The 24,986-nt window shown below is 47.0% G+C and overlaps 1 protein-coding gene across 3 annotated transcripts in view; it reads right to left on the bottom strand.

Annotated features, from left to right (window-relative positions):
* The window catches only part of SEPTIN9 (septin 9), a 156,338-nt gene that overhangs the window by 108,119 nt on the left and 23,233 nt on the right, over positions 1-24,986 (bottom strand). Inside the window, exon 2 of one of the 3 annotated variants that reach the window (XM_059485693.1) lies at positions 18,103-18,159. The exons of 1 other annotated variant lie outside the window; for it this stretch is intronic. In XM_059485693.1, coding sequence (XP_059341676.1) covers positions 18,103-18,159 — 57 coding nt within the window. Of the gene's footprint in view, positions 1-408; positions 501-18,102; positions 18,160-24,986 lie in introns of those variants that run through there. One more of the 3 variants, XM_059485696.1, reaches the window with a different exon arrangement.

The raw sequence follows: 24,986 nt of genomic DNA, 5'->3' as shown, positions 1-24,986 counted from the left end.
CTCTGAGCTCTGAGCTCACAGGCTCAGCATTCATCCCCCCGCGCACATGGGAGCCCGGGGGGGAGAGAGAGGCACTCAAATGAAATCCAGACCTAGAAAGCAATTTCTGCTTCCCCCTCTTTGCTTTTCCCCCCTTAGCCCCCCTCCTGGCTTCTGCTGGAATCACCGTCTGTCTCCAGGGTTCAGGAGGATGGGAAAAAAAAAAAAGGAAAAAAAAAAAAAAAAAGAAAAAATGCAGAAGGGAAGCATTGCAGAAAAAAAAAAAAAAAAAAAAAAAAAAAAGGAAATAAATAAAGGAATCGGCTGAAATCCACCCGGAGCTGGGCTGCTCTTCTGAAAGTACAGAAGCTGCTGGAAAGGTAGGAGGGCAGGGGCAGAGTATAACATAGTAAAAGATCAATAGCCTACCTGAAATCCGGTCCCTCTCCATTACTACGGGATATATTTAGCATCCGCGTGTCACGGCCGTCCCTTTTTTCGGTGGCGTCCCCTTCTTTCCCCCACTCTCCCTCCCTCCTTGCCTTGCCTCCTCCTCCTCCTCTTCCAAAAAAAGCTCTTTGTCTGGTCTAATTTCTTCAATCTGTTGCAATCATGAATGCATCCAAATTACCACATTTCCATGTGCTGATCATATGTTTGTGCTCCAAACTGAAGTAGCTTTGTCTCTTTGAAATGAAACAGAAGAGTAAGGGAGAAAGAGAAAGGAGGAAGAAGAAAGGAAAAGAGGGTACATGACCCGAAAAATCCTGTAACTCCCTGGAATACTCCAGCAGGCGCAGGAAAACTGGAAATCCCGAGTCCTCTGTAAAACAGTCTTAAAGCTACAGCGTGCGAGTGTCCGGGGGAACGCTCCAGCCGCCACAGCTCCCTCTTAATATCCACCAGGAGATGCTTAAGGAACTTGGCTCCTCACAACAACACAGCCAACAACTCATCCAGCTTCTCAAATCTCTCCCCACTTCCCCAGCCTTATTTTCCTGCTATTTCCTCTATCCCCTCCTCCTTCCTTGGCTCCAGCGTTTTAAAAGCGCGCAGATCCCGCACGCTCCCCCCCCCTTTTTTTTTTTTTTTTTTTTTTGCCAGGTCTGAAGTTTCGATTCATGCATAAACTATTCGGCTGATGAGGGCTGACTTCATTCCAAGCTCAGCATCACGGGGCTGCTGCTGCTGCTGCTACCAGGCAGGACCCGGCTCTGGCATTCCCTGCGCAACCCCTCGGGGGCTGCCCTGGCAGCGCTTCTGCCTCCTTTCCACGGCCTGGCAGCGAGCAGCAGGATTTCCCAGCCTGCCAGAAGCCATAGTGGAAGTCTCTAGCCCGGGCAGGAGCTCTCAGATCTCTCCCCGGAGGTTTGAGAGCGGGTTTGGCTGCTGGAGATGCCCGGGCAGGGGAGCAGAGCAGCCCGGTGCCCGCTGCTGCTGTGCGCAGAGGGATGGAGGGATGGATGAGGGGATGCAGAGATGGGCAGACCCGCACGGAAATTTCCCCTTGGCTCAGGTGTGAGCATCTCCAGCAGGGGCTGCCCTCTGCCCAAACACCCTGAACAACCTTCCCGAGCCATCCCACACTGATTCCTGTTGATAATCACAGAATGACCAGGTTGGAAGGGATCTCAAAGACCATCGAGTCCAACCCAGTCCCAACACCTCAACTCAACCCTGGCACCCAGTGCCACATCCAGGCTTTGTTAAACACACCCAGGGATGGGGACTCCACCACCTCCCCGGGCAGCCATGCTAGAACTTTATCACCCTTTCTGTAAAAAACTTTTTCCTGATATCTAACCTATATTTCCCTTGGTGCAGCTTGATCACCCAGCTGTGCAAGGGCACAGCCTCCATCCCCAGAGCTGGCAAAGAAATCACTCAACCCCCATGCTGGAGCAATGCTGGGAGGGAAGGCACAGCTGTTCCACAGGCCAGGTGTGCTGACAGGACCCTTGTGTGATCAGCATGGTCCAAGTGACAGTTTTTGCCCCTAAACCCTCACAAGTTCACACAGAAACACCCAAGCGTGACAGCTGTGACACAGCCTGGCACTGCTCTGATGCCATGGGCAGAAGGACAGGTTATTTATTGCCCAGCTGGATGAATAAACCTCCAAGAAAACACTCCAGGCACTACAGAACCTGCTGAAACCTTTGGGCAGCCTGGCCTTTCTGCCCAAAGTAAGGACAGTCAGGACATTCTATTACTGAGGATTTGTCCCATTCTGCAGTTTCAGCATCCCCAAACCAGAGGGAGGAACACAGCCAGCACCCAGCTGTGGGGTCAGCCCAGCTCCAAGCCCTGCACATCCCAGGGATGGGGATGGGAGGCAGCCCCAAGGTAGCTCAGTCCTTCTGGAAGGTTCTCTCCAATGTCTCTCTCTCCTCCAGCAGAGAACTCAGATTCCTCCCCAAATCCTGCGCATTTGCTAGCAGAGCTCTGCATGTTGCTGCTGCCAGAGCCCAAGGCACTGGAGGGGACAATGAGCAATGTTTTCCCACTGACAGGCTCATAGAACATTTCCTGCATCACATCTCAAAGGTGCAGAACACAAAGCAAGGACACAGGGGAGCTGCAGCACAAACCCCACTGCCCTGCCTGCACCAAGCAGCCCCATGGCTGAGGCTGGAGAGGAAGGGAAAAACCCTGGGGAAGGATGGAGAGAGGAAGGAGGTGAATGGAAAGGAAGAAAGGATGGGGCCAGTGCTCATTTTAACCTCCAGACTTTAACCCATCGAGACCCAGGTGGCTGGGAAGGATAAAATCACCTTTATTTGCAGGGCGGATCACCAGGAGGCACTCAGGGAAGTGAACCCAAACTGTGCTTAATGCAATTGAACTTGAAATGCACAAAACCTCCAGGTAGCTGCTCTCATTCAGACCCGGAGTACTCATGCAAATTTTAATGGATTCACTTTAAAGGTGCAGTGCTCACAAAGCACTAAAAGGTAAATAATGGGGTGCCTGTGATTGAGAGAGGGCTACCCCGTGCTGGTGATGTCAACATGGGGTTTTGTTCCCCTCAGAGGTGTGTTTCCAGGGCTGTGAATTCCCCATTTTTCTTAGTTTTTGAGAAGCTTCTCAAATGTCTGTTCAAACAGGTGTTCAGTGGTCTGTGCACTGTATAAGTGTACAGAGGGAAAGCAAATACACGTTCCATTTTCCAGCAGTACTGCTGCAGTGGGTTTTGTTCTACAAAAATTGTCAATTACAGTCTCCCACAGCTGCTAAAGGCTGAGGGGAAGTGAAGCACACCCAGATTTTAGGAAGAGCACAGAGAACTCTCTGCCCTGGCCAGCTCTGCCTTCTTGGGGTTCAAACCCCCCTGGGGCTAATTTTGGAAAAGCCACAAGGAGAGGGAGGATGCAGGAGAAACTTTAGGGAAACCACTGCTGCCTGGTGCAAAAACAAGGCCAATTTCCATGTGCAAACAGTGCTGAGACACTCCTGGGGCAGAGCCCTGCTCTGGGGCTGCCACGGGCTGCACACGTTTTCCCTCCCAGCTTTGGACGTGGCAGCCTGCAGGAAGCACTGCCAGGTGCACAGAAAGCAAGGAAGGAAATCACAAAAAAAGAAAGTTGAGCAAGGCCTGTGCCAGGCTCAGCTGGAGCTCTCTCTGTCACACAGCTCTGCCAGGCCAGGGCAGAGATGAGCAAGGACAGAGCCCGTGGCACAGAACCCAGGGCAGCCAGGAGGGGCTGCAGGACAATTGTCACTGTCACCAGCCCCAGCAGGGACACAGACACCTGCAGGAGCTCAGTAGATCTGATTTGCTGCTCCTTGTCTGCCTCTCCAGGTTTATGCTGGGATTATGTTCCTGGTGCATTTAATTTGAGCTGTTTTCTTTCTTGCCTTTCATGCAGTCCCTCAATCACAGCTGACCACTTCCACCTGTGGGAAATGGATTTGTAGAGAGTTTTAAAAGTTTAATGAAAGGTTATATATAGAACCTTTTAATATAACCTTTATACATGTATATATATATATATATATATATATAATTTATATATAATATAATATATATAATTTTTATATAATTTATATATAAAATGTATATATATAATTCACATAAAGATAAAAATATATTTATATACAAATTAAAATAAACATAAAATATAATTATATATTTATATAATATATAAAATATGTAAATTAATATTTAAATATATTATATATAATTTATATATTATATTATTTATAAATTTCATATATAAATTATATATATAATGTACTGTATGTAATTTACTAATTTATCTCTATGTAAATTTTGAGATAAGAAATGTTGATTTAAAAATGTTATAAAAGAGGATAGATATTGTTGAGAGAGAAATGGAGTTAGAAAAAAGTTTTAAAGGATAGTTTAGTAAATAAGATGAGATATTTTAGAGAAATAGAATTATGAAAAATAGAATAGGGAATAGAAATAGAGAAATGGAATATAGAGAATAGAATAGGGAAACAGAAATATGTATTCTAAGATTTACAAAGAGTAGTTTTGGGTGATTAGTTTTAAGTTCCTTTTATATATTGTGGTAAAAAGTTGATAGGTTAAGAAACATTTATAGTTTTTTGTAATTAGGAAAAAGGTGTTTTTTAAGAACTCTCTACAAATCCATTCCCACACCACCAGGGTTTCAGCACTGGAGAGGGTGAATGCTGCAAGCCCAGTCAGAGATCAGAAATTCAGCACTGGGAAAGCTGCAGGAAGCAGCCAGAGCAGCCAAAGGGCCTGAAGAGGCAGGAAAATGGGGATTCAGCTGGTTCTTATACAGGTTATCTCATAAAATGGGGATTCAGCTGGTTCTTATACAGGTTATCTCATAAAATGGGGATTCAGCTGGTTCTTATACAGGTTACCTCAGAAAATGGGGATCCAGCTGGTTCTTATACAGGTTATCTCATAAAATGGGGATTCAGCTGGTTCTTATACAGGTTACCTCAGAAAATGGGGATCCAGCTGGTTCTTATACAGGTTATCTCATAAAATGGGGATTCAGCTGGTTCTTTACAGGTTATCAGAAAATGGGGATCCAGCTGGTTCTTTACAGGTTATCAGAAAATGGGGATCCAGCTGGTTCTTTACAGGTTATCTCATAAAATGGGGATCCAGCTGGTTCTTTACAGGTTATCTCAGAAAATGGGGATTCAGCTGGTTCTTTACAGGTTACCTCAGAAAATGGGGATTCAGCTGGTTCTTTACAGGTTATCTCAGAAAATGGGGATTCAGCTGGTTCTTATACAGGTTACCTCACAAAATGGGGATTCAGCTGGTTCTCTTACAGGTTATCTCAGAAGATGGGGATTCAGCTGGTTCTTCACAGGTTATCTCAGAAAATGGGGATCCAGCTGGTTCTTTACAGGTTATCTCAGAAAATGGGGATTCAGCTGGTTCTTTACAGGTTATCTCAGAAGATGGGGATTCAGCTGGTTCTCTTACAGGTTATCTCAGAAAATGGGGATTCAGCTGGTTCTTCACAGGTTATCTCAGAAAATGGGGATCCAGCTGGTTCTTTACAGGTTATCTCAGAAAATGGGGATTCAGCTGGTTCTTTACAGGTTATCTCAGAAGATGGGGATTCAGCTGGTTCTCTTACAGGTTATCTCAGAAAATGGGGATTCAGCTGGTTCTTCACAGGTTATCTCAGAAGATGGGGATTCAGCTGGTTCTTCACAGGTTATCTCAGAAAATGGGGATCCAGCTGGTTCTTTACAGGTTATCTCAGAAAATGGGGATTCAGCTGGTTCTCTTACAGGTTATCACAGCTATCTCAGCTTGCTGGATATCTGGGAGGAGAGCACAGAGGGAGGACAGTGTGGCAGAGCACAGCATTCCTAAATCAAATTATGTTTAGTGAAGCATTTTCACATGAGGAAATACAGGTCCAATCAAGTGCTCCAACTCAATCAAGTGTTACTCCATTAAATTCACTCCGTGCTTTTACCCCCAGGCTGCACTGAGCCAGCAATGAGAGTATCTGAGCCTCCATGGACTGTTAGCTCTAAAAACCTTTCTTTTTACATTTTTATGAGCCTTGATGATGAGGAAGAAAGAAAACATTGGCTAAAGCTGCCCTTTCCATTTGGGAAAAATTTAAAATCGAACCAAGGGGATGCTCCTCTTTCCAAGGGAGTCACTCACATTCTCAGTGCTGCTGCCCTGCTCTTTGCCAGGTGTTTCTTTGCCTCCTCACTCCATCCCCTCTCCTAGCTCTCAGCTGCTCCCCATGCTCTACCAAGCACTATTTTGTGTCTCCCTGGCTATTTTTCTTACAAAAACCTCTATTTGCTCAACGCAGGGGCACACAATTCACTCAGATCCTCCTGAGTTACTGCTTTCCTGAGCTAGAGAGCCCACCCAGGGCACAAATCTCATCACCACACAGAGCTGGGGTGGCAGCAGGACCTGGCCCCTCCTGCCCCAGCCCCACACAGCCCCTGAGATGATGCCCACAGAGTTTCCCTTGGAGGGATTTAACTTTAAGGGATTTATCTTTAAGGACAGTCCCCCTCCTCTGTGCTGGCTCTCAACCTCTCTGCCTGGAAGCCTCCAGCTGCTGGAAATCCCTCCCTACTCACTCTTTAACACTCCTGAGCTGAACAATTAACAGCAGCTGGCAGGGCAGAGCGAGAGGAGAGGCAGGACTGGGCACTCCTCACCCTCCTGGGACAGCAGAAGGAGTTTCAGATAAATATTAACTCTTCCGCAATCCTCAGCTGATGTTTTCCTTCCTGGACCTCTCTCTCCTATTAGTTTTGCCTCTTGATCCTCTTTGAGAGCCCCAAATGTGATGTTAAACATTTCTATTTAAACCACACATCTATAATCTTAGTTCCATCATTCCATTTTGGATGTTTTCTCCATGGCCTCAGGTCAAATGTGCAGGAAGGGGTCAGTGCCTGTCAGCACAGAAAGTGTAAAATTCTCAAAAACCAGTGTCAGATCTATTGACAGGGCTCTCAGGGCTTCCTCCAGAGATGGCTGGTGCTGAGATGAGAAATAACCTTGCTCAAGGACTTCTGCTCCTGCCCTGGAGGAGACACACTGCACTTCCACATTTCCTTTCCTCAGGGGAACCCTGTGCACCTTGTCAGCATCATCAACAAATCTGTGTCACACTCCAGGGTGGAAAATGGTTATCTTAAAACACAGCCAGCAGCTGAAGCCCCCAGACATCACAGAGCATTGAAAACTGGCCATTGCAGAACCACTAAATGGGAATTCTGGGGACTTTAAGAATTCAAGTTCTTGCTGAATGGCAAGTGAGTGCTGTGGCAATCATTGCTTTACAAATAGGCAGCTGGGGTGGCAGAGAAATTGAACAAGCTGATGATGGATTAATTAATTAAACAAGTTGATGAGCTACCAAACCTTCTGGGAATGTCCATCCCAAGACATCAGAACACTTGGGGGGATTCCAGGATACAGCATCCCACCTGAGGTGCTTCACTGCATTTATTGCATTTACCACTTTTATTGAGGTAAAAAGCCAGAAAGTGAGGCACAAATTCATGGCTGTGTTTTAACTAAATGGGAATTTTGGGGATTTTAAGGAGAATTCAGGTTCTTGCTGAGTGAGAAGTGAGTGCTGTAGCAATCATTGTTTTACAAATAGCCAGCTGGCATGGCAGGGAAATTAAACAAGCTGATGATGGATTAATTAATTCATTAAAGAAGTTGATGATGATCTGGAGCTACCAGAACTTCTGGGAATGCCCATCCCAGGACACCAGAACCCTCAGGGGGATTCCAGGATACAGCATCCCCCGTGAGGTGCTTCACTGCATTTATGGTGGCCACTTTTATTGAGATAAAAAACCACAAACTGAGGCACATTCCTGAGCCACTGATTTCTATTTTACTCTCTGTTTTCCTCCCAGAAGAGCTCACAGAGCCAGGTGCTGTGGGAACAGCAGGGAGATCTCCCTGCTCACCCTTTGGGGACAGACTGGGGATGGATCAGAGGAGTTCCAAAGGAACAGGACGAGCAGCCAGGGCTCAGCACATCCCCTCAGCAGCACAGCCCAGGGCTCTGAGCACCAGAATGTCCCAGCTGTGCACTCAGGCACTCCCTGTGAGTAACACACAACACGTGGGAGCCCCACAGGAGCCAGCTCAGAGCCCACGTGCAGGGTTACACAAGCCCTGTGTGTGTGTGTGTGTGTGTCCCTGCAGGAACCAGGCACCTGGGCTGGGAGCAGCCTCATGGCTTTAACTCCTTGCTGCCCAGAGCTGGTGGAACCCTGGTGTCCACTGAAAAGTGCAGCTGATCACAAATATCAGGCAGTGTGTTGTGTTCTGGATTGATTCTTCTATGAATTTTCTCAGCCTACATGAACATTAGACTGCAGAATTGTTGGAAGACCTGAGCAGGTATGGGCAGGGAGAGTTGGCAAAGTGTGACTTCAGGACTTAAATAGGAAGATATTATGTCTAAATTACTTCTAATAGCTGTTTGAAAGTCAAATGTGTCCTCTCTCAAAGAGAATGTGAGAAAAGCACTGTGTAACCCTTTAGAATCAGAATTTTGGACTTTCTGTGCTGACAGGCACTGACCCCTTCCCTGTACATTTGACCTGGAGAAGGCTTTCAAAATTGGAATGATGGAACTAAGATTATAGATGTGGAGTTTGAATAGTAATGTGGGATATCACAGGGTAAAAAAACTTAGAGTTTAAGGTTTTAGAATATAGTAATATATATATATTACTATATATATTATGTATTTGTTATCATATACTACAAAATAAAAGTTTTAGGGTGGAAACTAGTCCTTCTTCACCTTCAGAATTTTGGACTTTCTGTGCTGACAGGCACTGACCTCTTCCTGTATATTTGACCTGAGGCCGTGGAGAAGGCTTCCAAAATTGAATGATGGAACTAAGAGTATACATGTGGAGTTTGAATAGAAGTGTGTAATATGTGTAATATCACATGGTGAAAACCTTAAAGTTTAAGGTTTTAGAATACAGTAATATATATATTACTATATTCTAATTCTACATATTACTATGTATAACAAAAGAGAAGTTTTAGGGTGGAAGCTAGTCCTTCTTCTTCACCTTCTTCTTCATCAGTTTGGGTAGTATTGTGTACTTAGATAAAAAAGTCCACATTGCAATCCATGAGTAGTTAGTTATTAAGCTAAAAGTAAATAATTTAAGCACCATTTCTTAATTAAACAATTTATCATTAAAAAACCTTGTAGAAAGAGAGATAGGACTCCATTTTTTAGCTTATTAAAGTCCTGTAGAACTCACAGTTTGTAAGACTGTGATATAGATAAAAATTAATAAACATCTGAGTCCAAACAGAAAATACCATCTCAGACATTTGTCAACAAAAAAGAGAAAACCTCCCCAGCTGGTGACCAAGCTGCAGCCTCTGCTGCTCTGCCCTGTGAGGAGAAGGGCCATGTGTGATGGGGGGACACTGTCAGGGCAGGGTTTGTCCCCAGGGACGCTGTGCCAGGAGAGCTGCACAGCTGGCTGAGGGTTTGGTGCCTCACACAAAGGGGAATAGAGAGAGGCTGCCCGAAGAAATCCCTATGACCTCATCTAAGGACACATCCAGAGCCATGAGGCTGCAACCACAGGCTGCAGTTAACCCCTCAGCTGCTGCAGCACAGCAAAAGGCACCTCTGTGCTGCAAACACAGAACTGGGGCTGGAGAGGAGCTCCAAGGGTTCACTGAGCCCAAGCATTAACCCAGCAATGCTGTGCTCACCACCAAAGCATGTCCTGAGTGCCACAGCCACACCACTTCTGAGCATTTCCAGGGATGGTAATCCCACACTCCCTTGGGCAGCCTGTTCCTGTGCCAGGCCACCCTCCCAGGGAGGAAATTTTCCCTGGTATCCAATCTAAACCATTCCTGGGGCAGCTTGGGGATGCTTGAGGTGTTTGGATGAGCTGTGAGTGGCAGTGCCCACCATCCACATGATGGTGAAAAAGAGGTGCAAACATCTGGGTGGGAGTCCCTCCCCTTTCCACCAGGAGAAGCATTTAGACGCTACAAAACAAGCAAAGGTCCCAGTGAGTGCCCCTTTCTAACAGCCCAGAGGGCTGGCCTGGACTTCCTGCCTCTCCAAATTATGCCTTGCACTTCCAAAAATTCTAAACTTCCTTGGGCAGCCTGTTCCAGTGCCAGACCACCCTGCCAGGGAGGAAATCTTTCCTGATATCTAATCTAAATATATACATATCCAATCTAAACCACCCCTGGTGCAGCTTGAGGATGTTTCACCACACACCAAGGAGCTGCTGACACCACAGTGCCCACTGTGCATCCCCTGCAACTCCTGGACCAGGAGTGCTGTACTCCCACCTGGAACCCAGATGCCAGCAGGAAGCTCCAGACAGATGCAGGACAAGCTGAAGGGCTGTGCCAAGGTTCCCAGGAGGTTGCCAAGCTCAGTTTGACACATGCAGGGCTGCGCTGTGAGTGGCAGTGCCCACCATTCACAAGATGGGTGAACAAGGGGCTTGAGCTGGTGCAAATATCTGGGTGGGAGTCCCACCACTTTCTATCCAGGAGAAGCATTTATTCAGTACAAAACAAGCAAAGGTCCCAGTGAGTGCCCCTTTCCAACACAGCCCAGAGAGCTGGCCTGGACTTCCTGCCTCTCTAAATTATGCCCTGCACTTCCCAAAATCCCACACTTCCTTGGGCAGCCTGTTCCAGTGTCAGACCACTCTCCCAGGGAGGAAATCTTTCCTGATATCTAATCTAAACCACTCCTGGTGCAGCTTGAGGACATTTCACACACCAAAGAGCTGCTGTCATCATTCAGTGCCCACTGTGCATCGCCCCAGTTTACTGCTGGATCTGGAGTGCTGCACTCCCACCTGGAGCCCAGATGCCAGCAGGAAGCTCCAGACAGATGCAGGACAAGCTGAAGGGCTGCACCAAGGTTGCCAAGCTCAGTTTGCCATGTGCAGGGCTGTGCTGTGAGTGGCAGAGCTGCAGATGTGTGACAGTGGTGACAGCAGCACTCCCCTGAGGACAAACCCCCCACACACCTCATGGTTTTTATAGCACTCTGATTTGCTTATGTAACAGCCATCATGCACGCTCCAGTGGGGAGCCCCTGGCTCCTGACATCGCTTTTGTTGATCCCTCTGCTCTGGTTAACCCCTAGCCTCACAAAAACCAGTTTTAGACTTGTCCTCTAACAGACTCCAGGCACAAAGAGAGAGGAGATGCTCCTCAGGGCAAGGTGCTAAGTCAAGGGATGGAAACAGCAACATCTGTTGTCATATCTACCATGAATTTTGAGCCATCCAAATCAGTGAGCCCTGCTGAAATCCTGCTGTCCCTGTTAAAGCAAAGATGCCAATTTATGCCCACAGCTATGTGTGTTCAGTTCTTCCCCCCATCTGGCCTCACATCTCTCAATTTTAGAGCCCATGGGGAAGGATCCCTGGACTCACAGGCACTGCTCAGGGCACAGCTTTCAGCTTCTCTGCTGCTCCATTTCCCCCAGCTACAAAATAGGAACACCAATAGTTATTAAAGGGCGAAAAAACCAAATAAAACAAGAATTATCAGTGCCCATCTTGTTGAAATTGACAATAAGGTTATAATATTTTTATTTTTGTTAATCCCAGGTACCAGAGACCGCTGGGGTGCTCTGGACAGTGTGACAGTGCAGTAACAGTGGGGTCAGTGGAGTCCAAGAGCTCATGCCCTGAGCAGAAGATCACAGGCTCAAACCACAATCTGCACCTTTGAACCACCTCACTTCTCCTGCATCCCCAGCCCCACTGTGGCTTCTGGCCCAGCTCCCTGGGCTACCATCTGTTGGGAAGGATGAAAGTCTGACAAGAAAGTCTCACAGATATGTGGCTTGGCAGAAAGATTTTTAAATGTAGAGTCTGAAGAAGGAATAGATATGGAAGCAAGTTTTGATACAGAAGAAAAGAATTGCTGAGCCAGTCTAACTGGATAACCAAGGAGGCAAAGGGTGTGTTAGTTAGAAGGGGTTTTTATGGCTTAGAGCAAAGGATAAGCCCACCCCAAACAAGAAGATGTTTTTACTAAGCAGAAAGATAGCACAGGCAAAGAAGGCAGCAAAGTTGCAAGTAGAAAAAAGGTTTCAGAATTTTCCACTGCAAGAAAACTGAATAACAACTTCTAGCTTAAACTGTAATGTACTGACTTTTAGTGATTGGAGAATGGTAACATGAATATGGTAATTATAGCAGTTATGATAGGCTATAGATAAAAGTTAAGGTATAGATTGGTTCTACTGTATTAAGATGCTCAGCAAAGAAAAGTCTATAATGCATTGTAACCAAAACCAAAGGGTCTCCAGGCCTGCCTGCAGCTGGAACTGAGAGCTGTGGGCACAGCTCTGTCCCCCACCACCCTGGGCTGCTGTGACATCCTGGATCCAATAAACTGCATTTTGGAGAGCTGCCTGGAGTCCCACATCCCTCATTTTGGCTCTTACGACCATCCACATGATGAGTGAACAAGGGGCTTGAGCTGGTGCAAACATCTGGGTGGGAGTCCCTCCCCTTTCTACCCAGGAGAAGCATTTATTCAGTACAAAACAAGCAAATGTCCCAGTAAGTGCCCCTTTCTAACACAGCCCAGAGAGCTGGCCTGGACTTCCTGCCTCTCTAAATTATGCCCTGCACTTCCCAAAAGCACAGGGACAAGTTGTGGCTGATCCTCAGCCAGCTGCTGACGAGGCAGCAATGGGGCTGTGCTCTCTGGTTTTGGGTCCTGCCCTGCCCTGGCAGGCTGCCCCTGCTGCAGGCAGCGTCACAGCCACACAAAGGCTGTAAAACAGGAAAGCTCAGGCACCTGCTCCCCTCCCAGCCCTTGGGGAGCTCTCTGAACAAAGCACCTGAGGCACAAATAGCACTGGGCCAGGGCAGTGCTGCTGAAACACAGCTGGAAGGCATGGTAGCCCCTGCCCTCACCTGTTGGGGAAGATGAAACAGGAAAGCCTTATCAATATGATTGCCTGGCAAAAGATTTGGAGAATACAGAAACTATAAGTGAGATTGAAATGAAAGCAAGCTTTGAGATACCTCAGTTACTGAACAACTGGAAAACAATGGTGTGGCCAGCTGAAGGTGATCCCCTTTTGATGGAACAACACCCTCTGCTTGCAGACAGGCCCAAGGGTCAGAGCAGACCCTACAGCTTGGCAGAAGGGGCCCAAAGAGGAGTTTTTAGGATTTGAAATGTAACACAGTATGGTGATGTAGTGATTCTTATAGGTTGTATGTAAATGCTACAGGATTTGTATGTTGTACTGGCTTGGTTAGTGAGAATTAGAATATTCAACACAGAAGAAGATTTATGGTATTGGAACGGGAACTTTGCTCACTTACCCCTTTTACTCTCTTATGCTTTTGCTCTCTTACCCTTTTACTCTCTTGCCTCTTTTACTCTCTCACCCCCTCATCCTCTCTCCCCCTCTCTTCTCTCAGCCTGCCCTGAGCTGTGGCTGGCAGCTCCCAGCAGAGCCCTGCACCCAGGCCCTTTGCAATAAACCCCAAGTTCCAGCCCTGGCTGCAGAGATCTCTCACCTCCATCCATCCCCACCATCCTACCCCTGACACTCCAACATTTACCTACATGGGGAAAATATGCTGGTTTAGCTAAATCACTAAACTCTGCCTTTCCAGGGACCCTCTCGTTGTGCTACCCTTGCCAGGGAAGTTCTTTCCTCTTTAGCAAAAACTGAGTTGTAGGCTGGAAACAAATCAAAGCAGAGCACAGCTGGCTGCCCGAGAGGAACACAAGCTCTGTTCCTTCCATTCCAGCTGCTCTGGGCTCTTTTCTGGCTCAGTTGTGAACACACCACTGCTCCACATGGCAAATGTCAGCAAATATTTCTCTGCTTCAAATTCATCAGGTACAGTTGTAGGAAAATGAAATGGAGTAACTTCCATGGCAGACCATTCCTAACTGGTGCACTCAACACCTGCAGGGGTGGGACAGCATTCAGAGGGACCTGGAGGGGCCCTTGTGACCCTCAGGACATTCAGCAGGGCCAAGGGCAGGGTCCTGAACCTGGATCGGGGCATTCCCAAGGACAGATGTCCTGGATTGCCAAGCAAATTGTATTCTATGTGTCATCTGTATGGCAGTTGCCTTCTGTTAAGGCAGTTTTCCTTATCTCTTCCACACCCACTCCTCTCTCAGGGCTGACATCTGCTGATAACAGCTATTGAATGTCCCTGCATGGCTGATAAGAACTACAGCATCCCACTGGGAGATGTGAGCCCAGAGGGATGAGCCAAGCATTCCTACCTGGATAGAATCTGGAGATTCTGGAACACCAGCACAGCTTCTCCACTGGATTCCCCAGAGGAACAGCAGCTGCCTCTTCTTCCCCTGGATCTTCAGAGGAAGAATACATCCTTCTCTACAGGATCCCTGCTCCAGCAGAACCAGCCCTGACACTGCAGGAGGGCTGAGCCACAATTCCAATGGGACTGCTGCCAACACCCTGACCCACAGGGTGTCAGGTTGGGTTCTGACTCTGTCAGTGTTGGTTTGGTTACTGCATTGTTTATTTTATCTTTTTATTCCCTATTAAAGAACTGTTATTTCCTGCTCCCATATTTTTTGCCTGAGAGCCCTTTAATTTAAAATTTATAGCAATTTGGAGGGAGGGGGTTTACAGGCTCCTGCCTTCATTAGCAGACTCCTGTCTTTCTAAAACAAGACAACAGGCTGGGCAGAGAAGGGACCAAGACTATTCCTTGGAGGGTTGGGGTGTTGGTTGATGAGTCCATAAACCCCAGCAAGGTGCTCTGCTGGCCCAGAAAGCCAAAGGTGTCCTGGGCTGCAGTGCAAGAATTGTGAGCAGCAGGTGAAGGGAGGGGATTCTACCCCTCTGCTCCACTCTCCTGAGACCCCTTCCTGCAAAGCTGCCTCCAGCTCTGGGCCCATCAGCACAAGCAGGGTGTGAAGCCCAGGAGAGAGTCTGGAGGAGACCATGGAGATGCTCCAAGGGCTGGAGCCCCTCTCTGCAGAGAGCTGGGGGTGACCTGGAAAAGGCTCCAGGGAGATCTCAGAGCCCCTCCAGTGCCTGAAGGGGTTCCAGGACAGCTGGAGAAGGACTTGAATCCCACCCCAGCGGCTTACCTGGGACTGCACTGCAGGTTTGAACCAAAGCAGCCACAAAGCCCTGGAGCTGGGCACTGCTGGATGCCAGAGCCACACAACCACTTCCAGAGTGGCAGAATGAACTCTCCAAAAGAGGTCAGCATCAGTTCTGCAGGTTCCTACCCTCCCTGCACACCCCAAGGCAGCCTGTGGAGCTCCCTGGATCCCAGGAGCTGGTGGCTGTGGAAATGTCACCCCTTTCTTTGTTTAGGGTGGCAAAGAGCCCAAAGCGACCGAGCCCCTTCTGCAACGCTTCACTTGCAACCACTGCTCAGTCATCCCAACCCCAATTTATCTTTTACAGGAATAAAAGCTTCTGGGTGCAAGGCCAGATGTGCAGAGGGGAAAATTTGGACCTGAAACAAGGGGAAATTGAGCTGCAGTTATATGGAGTCATAAATATTTACTGCAATGTAAACTGAAGGACTGAACTGCTCATTTGATTTTTCAACTTGAAAAAAAAATTTTAAATTTACAAGGTCTCTCACCAGAAAAGTGGAAAAGTATATAATTAGAGTCTAAGGAAAACAAGCTTGAACAAATGTGCTGTGTCTGTCAATGTGGATTCCCTACACCCCAGTTCCCTTTGGAGCTGCACCAATTCCCCCTTCTGTCCTGTCTGCACATGAGAGCAGGCGGTGCCAGGGCTGAGGCAGCAGCTTTGTTTGTGCATGTGCACAAGACAAACACACTCTGCACTCCAAACTGCCAGCTCTGTGCTGCTGGCCGAGTTTGGAAGCATCAGATCAAAAATTCAGTTCTAAAATTCAGTTCTAAAATTCAGCTCAGCCCTCCTGGCCTTGCTGTCATGAATACAACAGCTTGTGTCACACAACACAATAAAACTCCCCAATAATCATCACTCAATGAATTTTTGCTGCCACTTAACACCAGTTTGGGGTGCTCTGACCATAATTCCATCCTCCCACTGATGATGGTGATGCTGCAAGGCTGTGCAGCTCCAGATGCCAGCAGTGTCGCAGCCCCTGCCACCTTCTCCTGTGCCACAAATATCTGTCCCTGTGCTCAGGAGGGCCAGGCAGGAATGTCCCAGCTCCCAGGGTGTCCAAGTGCATGTTCAAGCAGCCATCCATGACTAATCCCCATCCCACACGTGCTGGTGGCCGCTTCCAGGAAAGCTCTGAAGTCAGTGCTGCAGGAAGGCATCCCCAGGGTGGCTTTGTGCTGCCACCCACGCCGAGGGAAGAGCTGGGAAGCTCTGTTTTGATAAGTCCATCTGGGAGCTGAGGCAGGATGTGAGGGCTGAGAAGATGGATTGAAACAGCAAATCCAGCCTGGAGGGAGCAACTGGGTGGCAGAGAGACCAAGGGGACAGGAGAGGATGGAAGCTGAAGGTGCTGAGGAGGTGAGTGGGGTTTGGGGGGCAGGGAGAAGAGAAAATGAGGCTGGAATTAGGTGGGCTTTAAGGTCCCTTGTCACATTCACATTCTCTGAAAAAAATCCCTTCACCCAGGATTTTTCTGCTGGGAAGCTGTGAAGCCTCAGAGAAAAGGAAAACAATTCTTATCTCATTTGCTTCTCCTCTGTTTTGCTCATGTGGAATGTGTTTGGAGATTGTTTACCCACAGGTGATTGTTTCATTGGATTCTGCTGTGAGTTGTTTTCACTCTTTGGCCAATCAGGGCCAAGCTGTGTCGGGACTCTGGGAAGTCAGGAGTTTTCATTATTATCTTTTTATCATTCAGTAAGTATCTTTTCTGTATTCTTTAGTATAGTTTAGTATAGTATTCTTTAATGTATTATAGTATAATAAAATAATAAATTAGCCTTCTGAGAACATGGAGTCAGATTAATCATTCCTCCCTGCAAATCCAATAGTCCCTTCCAACCCAAACTATTCCAGGATTGTCTCAGGCACTGCTCAGGGCACAGCTTTCAGCTCCTGCTCCATTTTCCCCAGCTATGAAATAGGAACAGCAATAACCATTCAAGGGAAAAATTAAATATGACAAGAATTATCTATGCCCATCTTGCTGAAATTTACAGGCAGGATTGTCATTACCACAGGATTGTGTGGTATCAGAGAAGGAAACACGAAAGAAGATTTCAGTGGCAAAAAAGCACCTGGTGATGAGGAATAATGTCTGGGATGTAGAAAGCACCTGGATATGGAGACACACTGCTCCCCACGGGGGTTTGAACCAGGGAGCAGCACAGGCTCATCAGAGGGGCTGATACAGACAGCAAAAGGGGCTACCAGCAGGAAAAGCCCAGATCTGGGCTGCTCCATCTTCCCTTGACGTATTTTAGATGAGAACAGTGATTTTTCCATTTGCAGACAGCCCCTAAGGACAGCCCCAGCCCGTGGCACACACAAACAAACAGAGCACACAGCCTCAGGTACTCCCAAGCACTGGGACTCCTGCTGCTGCTGCTTTCCTGAGGCTGGGAAACACCTTCTGCAAGAAAAACAAATCCTCCCACCTGCTTCCTCCTGAATCAGGAGCAGCTTCCAAAACATTAAGCTGCAATTAGGGCTGCAAATTTAGCCACAAGCACTTATAATCCATAAATCTGCACATCCAATAAAAAATAACAGCTAAGGAGAGTCCAAAAGAGCTACTAATGACTAAAGTGGATTTCAACCACAGGCCATTCCTGCTTCCTGTTGCAACTGTGTTGAGTTGGGTTGGAGCTTGGTAATTATTGTCTGTGGACCCATTATACAGTAGGGAATATTTTATATTCTCTCTATTTTCATAGTTTGTTGGGTCTTTAAAAATGTATTTAGAAAAATATATATACCTCACTTTTTTTTTTACATGTACTGCTTTCTTTCTCCAGCATAGAGAGCTTTGCATTTATCACCCACAAGCTTTGCCTTTCAAACTATGGCAGAAAATAAGATTTCTGAGTGTCACCTCCTGCATTCCCTATTTTCCCTATTCCCTATTTTCCCTTTTTTTTTAATATATTTTTTAATTGGATGAGCAGGTTTCAAAGGGAGAAATTCACAGACTTACTCGGGCTTGTCTGGTCACTGAGCCTCCGAAGTCTCCCGCTGGAGGTCCGGGTGATTCCTAAAGCAAAAAGAAGGTTGGAGTGAGGAATCCATGTGAGTGTGGGGTGTGGAGTTACCCCCCTGCTATCCCTCTACATCTGGCAAGGCACGGGAATCTGCTTTGTACAATCATCTCTCAGATCCAGGAAGAGTTACACATTATTTTAACCAAAAAAAACACCTCAGGAGAGACCTCCACCTTTCCCTGAAGATGACAAACATTGTTATTGTCTTGGTTTGGAAAGACAGGTGTCTGCTGAGGAAGGCAGGAGCCTCCCCTGAAATGGAAAATGGAAACCCCCTCCCTCCAAATTGCTATAAATTTTAAATTAAGGGACTCTCAGGCAAAAATATGGGAGCAGGAAATAACAGTTCTTTAATAGGGAAGAAAATAAAAAGATCACGCAGAACAGCTCTAAACTGTGCTTTGTAATGGAGTCACAACCTTACAAACCTTGTCAGCTAGAAGAGTGCATCATCCAAGGAAAAAAATATATTAAAATTAAATAGATATATATAGAAAAAAAGGCAGGAAAACTTTAATACAGTAAGGCCTGGGATAGAGGGAGGGAAGGGAAAAGAACTGAGCTGCCTGGCAGCTGGAGATGGAAAAAGCATTTCATGCTCAGAAGCCTGTGCTTGTGTATATAAATTTATACATACATATATATATATATATGCACATGTGTGTTTGCTCTGTCCCTTTCCTTTTCCAGCATAAAAAGCCTCTGTGCCTACAACGTGATGTGGTTGAACCACAGGGCTGCTCCTGGGAAAGGTGACACAGGAGAACCCACGGGCAGCCCCACCCAGAGCCATCCCCCTGCTCAGAAAGCTCAGAAAGGGCCCTTTTCTGCCCCAAAAGAGCCAAGAACAGAGCCAGGACTGTGCACCCCCACACAGGAACACCCAGCCTGTCTGCTCAGGAGCTTTACCTGCACTGCAGCTGGGCAGATGGGTGCTACACCCTTCAGCCAGCCCCACTTTCCATCACTGACAGCAGGAAAAGGGCTGAAGCTTCTGGGAACTTGTGCATTTTAAATTTTAAACATGTTTTTGCTATTAAACCCAGTCCCCGAATCTTTTTTTCTTAATTCTTTTCTCCTCTCTAAATGCTTACTGCTTTTTTGGACTCTAGCAAGAATGAAAAGCCCTATTTCCTCTGTTGAACAGAGGAACATTTTTAAACAGCTGAACAGATTTTTAAACAGCTCCTCTTGAGCCAGGCTGCAAGAGCAGTCACATCTCAGCTCTGCTCTGTGCAGAGACATCTCTGAGTTCCCTGTGTGCACGAAGTCCCAGTCTCTGAATATTTTTTCAATTATTTTTCCTCTCTAAATGCCTGCTGTTTCTTTGGACTCTAGAAAGAATGAAAAACCCTATTTCATTTGATGAACAGATTTTCAAACAGCTCTTCTTGATCCAGGGTGCAAGAGCAGTCACATCTCAGCTCTGCTCTGTGCAGACATCACCTCTGGGTTCCCTGTGTGCACTATTTAAATTATTTTTTCCTCTCTAAATGCCTACTGTTTTTTAGGACTCTAGCAAAAATGAAAAACCCAATTTCATTAGCTGAAATAGATTTTTAAACAACTTTCCTTGAGCCAGGCTGCAAGAGCAGTCACATCTCAACTCTGCTCTGTGCAAAGAGACAACACCTTTGAGTTCCCTGTGGGCACTAATTCCCAGTATCTTTTTTAAAATTATTTTTTCCTCTCTAAATGCCTACTGTTTTTTTGGACTCTAGAAAGAATGAAAAGCCCTATTTCCTCTGCTGAACAGATTTTTAAACAGCTTTTCTTGAGCCAGGCTGCAAGAGCAGTCCCATCCCAGCTCTGCTCCATGCAGAGAGACAACACCTCTGAGTTCCCTGTGTGCACTAAGTCCCAGTCTCTGAATATTTTTGTTTTAATTATATTTTCCTTTCTAAATGCCTGCTGGTTTTGTGGACTCTAGAAAGAATGAAAAGCCCTATTTCATTTGCTGAGCAGATTTTTATACAGCTTTTCTTGAGTCAGGCTGTAAGAGCAGTCCCATCCCAGCTCTGCTCTGCGCAGACACATCACCTCTGAGTTCCCTGTGTGCAGGCAAGGTGCAGTGCTGAAATCCAGCTTTTAGAACGGCTCAAAAAGCAGAGCAAAGCAGCCCTGATGGGTGGCAGGCTGAGGAATGCAGATGTGCAGCCATGCTGAGCTGGTTAGAGCAGCCTTTCATGTTCAAAGGCTCATTCAGTCTGCGGCGGGGAGGACGGAAGCTGAACGAGGAGCTCACAAGCTTGGACAGGATCACATCGAGGAAATCAGCTTTATTCCCTTCAGCAACCACTTCAGCAGTGGAAAAACACACACAGGACTTGGAGCATCCATGCCCTGGCTGAGCCTGTGGCTTTTATCCTTTCTGAGGGTTTGTTTGTGTGCCCTGACTGCCAGGTTTGCTCTGGGGAGCTGGAATTACCATTCTCACCCTTTTCTCAACGAGCTGAGTTGATTTGTTTTGTGTTGGAGGCAGCATTAGAGGAGGTTTTTCTGACAGCTGTTGCTTCACTGCCTGTTAACAACATTAATAATACATAATAATGCTGTTTATCCTCTCTCAGACAAAGGGAAAACGAGGAGTAAACACAAAATTCATCCAGGCAGCCCAGTACCTTAGCAGAAAATATAGATAGAGGAGGAAGAGCTGCAGAGTCTGAGCCAAGCTTGCTATCTGTGATGCCCCACTGCCCCTCCAGAGGGAGGATCCAGACACAGTCCTGGAAAGCAGATAAACAGCAGAGAAAACTGGCAGCTTGGCAAAAAAATAGAATAAATAAGGAGAAAGCAACACCTAAAAATATGCTGCTGTGAACACACTGCCAAGAAGCCAGGGAGGGGGCAGGAGCAGAGAGCATCAGCTGCTGAGCCTGTTCTGGGGTTACCTCTATTTATAGCCTGGGAGCAGCAGTTTGAGCCCCAGGTTGGAGCTGTAAATGAAAATGAAACATTTCCAGTGCAGACAGAGTGTCTGTGAGCCTCCCTCAGCGCCATGCAAATGCCCCAAAGCCACGCTGGAAAGGCACTGGAGCACACTGGACTAAGAGCCACAGTGCTATCCGCTTTATTTAGCTGAAACTGGGGATTCTCCTCCTTGTTCCCACCAGGAGGAACCCAGAATGGAAGAACCCAACAGTTAAAAATCAGTCAGGCCAAGCATGGCTTGTTCAGCACTGCGGATGTGCCTCAGCAGGACAAAGCCCAGCTCAGCCCCACCTTGGCTCACTCTGAGCAAGTTTTTTTCCCCATTTTATAATCAATGACTAATTCCCTCCAGATCCATGGGCTGGGGCCATATGGCCCAGCAGAAAGGCAGCAGCACCCAAAATGGGTGCCATTTGGGGTAGCTGGGCTATCTCAGGTGTGATGGGTTCTCTGAGAGCTCATAGACCTGGCTCAGGGAGAAAACCCATCATAGATGTACCAGTGAACAGAGCCCATGTGAGATTCATTTTCTCCTCACTGTAAGCCATCCATGCTGATATAAAACCCAAAAGGACAAGCGAGCAGTTCCCATTATCAACAGAACCCATGCAGAGAGGACAAACAATGGGGGATGCAGCTCAGGAACTCGCTCTCTCTACACAGCCCAGTAAAAACCCAAACCAAACAAACAAAAGAACCCAAGCCAAGCAAAGGTGGTGATGGAAAGGGATGGGCCAAACCAGCAGGAGCCATCCCACACTGTGCTGGAGTCAGCAAAGAGGCACCAGCTCATGTGAGCAGGCAGTGTGACCCTTGCTTCTGTTGCGTGTATTGACTGCAGGGCCTGGGGTCAGATAATTCAGCTTCCTTCTGCGCCAGCACAGCACTGCAGGGTGTCCACACAGCACTGGAGATGTCTCCATCCAAGAACAGAGCTGCTCTGGACATATCCACGCTCTTCCTGGCTTCCTGGGGTGTACAGCTCCAGGAAAATCACGGAGCCACCTCGGGATGGTTCCAGCTCTGGGATGCTGAGGACTTCTCAGGAGTTTAGTTGTTAATGCAGCCCCGAGATTTGTGAAAAGTCTGTTTCAGCCCATGTGTCCGAAGAACAAGCCGGAGTTCTTCAGTTTTCATTCTTAAAGTTGTTTATTGTATCTTATCTATAAAATTTTTCTCCCTGCCCAGCCGAGGTCTGCTCAGCAGGGCAGCCACAGGCACTCTGACCACCCTCAGGGCAGTGTTGTCTTTTTATACTACAAACTATGTACAACATATTTACAATTACTTTCCAATGCCTATCACCTGTGTTAGACAGTGAACTTCTATTCCAAACTAATCCAAAAGTGCCAACATCACAGCAGAAAATGGAGAACAAGAAGAAGAAGAAGAAGGACTGGACACGCCCAGATCCCTCCATCTTGTCCCCAAAACCTCCATTCTAAAAATCCCAAAATCTACCTTTTCACCCTGTGATAATTTTATTGTTACATTATTTAAATTTCTGTGACTTTCAGGTCCTCATACAAAGCTGGTAATTTGCTCCACGGGTCATAATCAAACCCACAGGTGTTCTGGGCTATTTTTCAGGGTCTCTGAGCCCCCTGGCAGGGGCCCAGCAACTCTGGATACCCAGAGGGATATTCTGGGTTCCAAGAGGGGCTCCTCAGCAGAACAACCCTTCAGAGGGGTCACAACACCCACACACCAACAGCAGGTTTAGTGTGACGGTGTTCACAGGGGTCTTAGACTGAGAGAAGAAACAAAGATTTGACTCCATGTTCCAGAAAGCTTAATTTATTATTTTATGATATATATTACATTAAAACTATACTAAAAAAAATAGGGGAAAAAAAGTTTCATCAAAAAGCTAGCTAAGCTAAGAATAGGAAAAAAAAAGAATGATAATAAAAGCAGCTGTCTCCAAATCTCTGTGCGAGCCAGCTGACTGTGATTGGCCATTAATTACAAACAACCACATGAGACCAATCACAGATGCACCTGTTGCACTCCACAACAGCAGATAATTATTGTTTACATTTTGTTCCTGAGACTCTCAGCTTCTCAGGAAGAAAAACCCTAAAAAAAAATATTTTTCATAAAAAGATGTCTGCGACAGTTTAGAGCACAGGCTGGCAGGGCTGACTCCCCCCAGGGCAGGACCTGCACCCCTGTGCACTGCACACACCCAGCCCCACCTGCTCCAGCCCATCCTGTGTCACCCAGGAGCACATGGAGGACAGCAAGGGTGTCACTGCCCTGCCCAGGTACCAGTGCACACTGATGGGACAGGGTTCTCCACTCTTTGTCCATTGTGCAGGTCCATCTCAACACTCCCAGACCTCTCAGGGTGTGCAATCCCTCTCGTTGTACCCATGGCATGGTTCCATCCAGAGAGTGGGCAGGGAATCACCTTCACTGACAGCTGCAGCTCACCCAGACAGGCTCTAAAACCTCCAGAGATAAAAAAGAGTGACTGCAGAAGACCTGGAGCTGTTAACAGGAGGAAATCCCACCCATGGGTTGATCCTCCATGGCTCCTCCAATGGTGCAGAGCTGCAATGCTGACACAGGACATCTCTGGAGGCACAGCCTGCACATGGAGGGGTCACTGCAGACAGCTGGGACACAGGGGGCTGCAAGGGAGGGACATCTGGGTGCAGATTAGCAAAGGAAGAAGAATCTCTATGGCTCTGAGTCCAGCAAACCACACAATTACAGCTTCTCTTCCATTAGCTTGAAATCCACTTGCAACATTAACCTCAAAAGGAATACAGTTTGAAAAAAAAAATAAGGGGAAAAAATTCATGTTCATTTCCAATGCTAATCAGAAACATGCACTGAAGAATAAAAGACACTTTTCCAGATTCTGTGTAACAGAAACTCTTTACAAAGGAGCTGAGCACAGCTAGAAAAATAAAAGAAAAAACCTTCAACCCTAATGCAGGGTTTCATTCTGGATCAAATATCTCTGGCAGCAAAGTGAGATTTCACCAGGATGGAGAGATGCTGGTGGGGTGGGGATGCTGGAGAGATGGAGGGAGGGATGGAGGAGAGATGGAGCGAGGGATGCTGGAGGGATGGAGGGAGGGATGGAGCGAGGGATGCTGGAGGGATGGAGGAGAGATGGAGGGAGGGATGCTACTAGGATGGAGGGGAGGATTATGGAGGGAGGAATGCTGGAGGGATGGAGGGATGGATGCTGTGGCCAAAGGGGATTGATTACAGACTCAGAACTGCTCCACTACCTTCTCCAACACAGCCTAGATGCACCAACAAGCTGTGTCCAGGTCCAAGGCTGAGCACACACAGCCTAAAACACCACCCATGGGAGCTGGAGCCACACAACCCTGCTCACCAGCACACAGAGCCATGAGTTCACACTCAAAAAGAACCCAGCCTGCGTCAAAATCACCCTCAAGGAAACCACCCTCAAATGGAAACCACAGGAAAACTGGCATTAGCAAGATGCATCTATTCCTACCACAACACTTTAATAGGTGCCAAAAGAATTCTAACACTAAAAAAATGTTCCAAAAGCTTGCGCTGATGATAAGAGGCAGCAAGAACTCAGGCCTCAGTTTTTGCAGGGTTAGAAAGGCTCCCCAGGGCCAGCAGTGCTCTGGCCACAGCAAGGAGCTGTCAGGTGGAAGAACCAGGTGACAGGGGACACAGCACTTGAACCTTGGCTCAAATGTAGGCTCTGATTCAAATTGCTAACTCAAATTAAACTGCAGTAATTCTCAAGAAATCAATTTTTGCATCCATAAAGCTTAAGGCCAGAAAATTGCCTTGGCTGACCCACAAACCCCAGAGCACACACTTCTGTCTGGTCAGAGTGGATTCAAGCTCGTGCTTGAAGTAAGTCTTGGCTTTTTGGAGAAATCCA

Source organism: Ammospiza nelsoni, chromosome 19 (genome assembly GCF_027579445.1).
Source record: "Ammospiza nelsoni isolate bAmmNel1 chromosome 19, bAmmNel1.pri, whole genome shotgun sequence".
In the NCBI taxonomy this organism is placed as follows: domain Eukaryota; kingdom Metazoa; phylum Chordata; class Aves; order Passeriformes; family Passerellidae; genus Ammospiza; species Ammospiza nelsoni.
The sequence above is the reverse complement of the archived record's forward strand: the minus strand, read 5'-3'. Positions and strand labels throughout refer to the sequence as shown.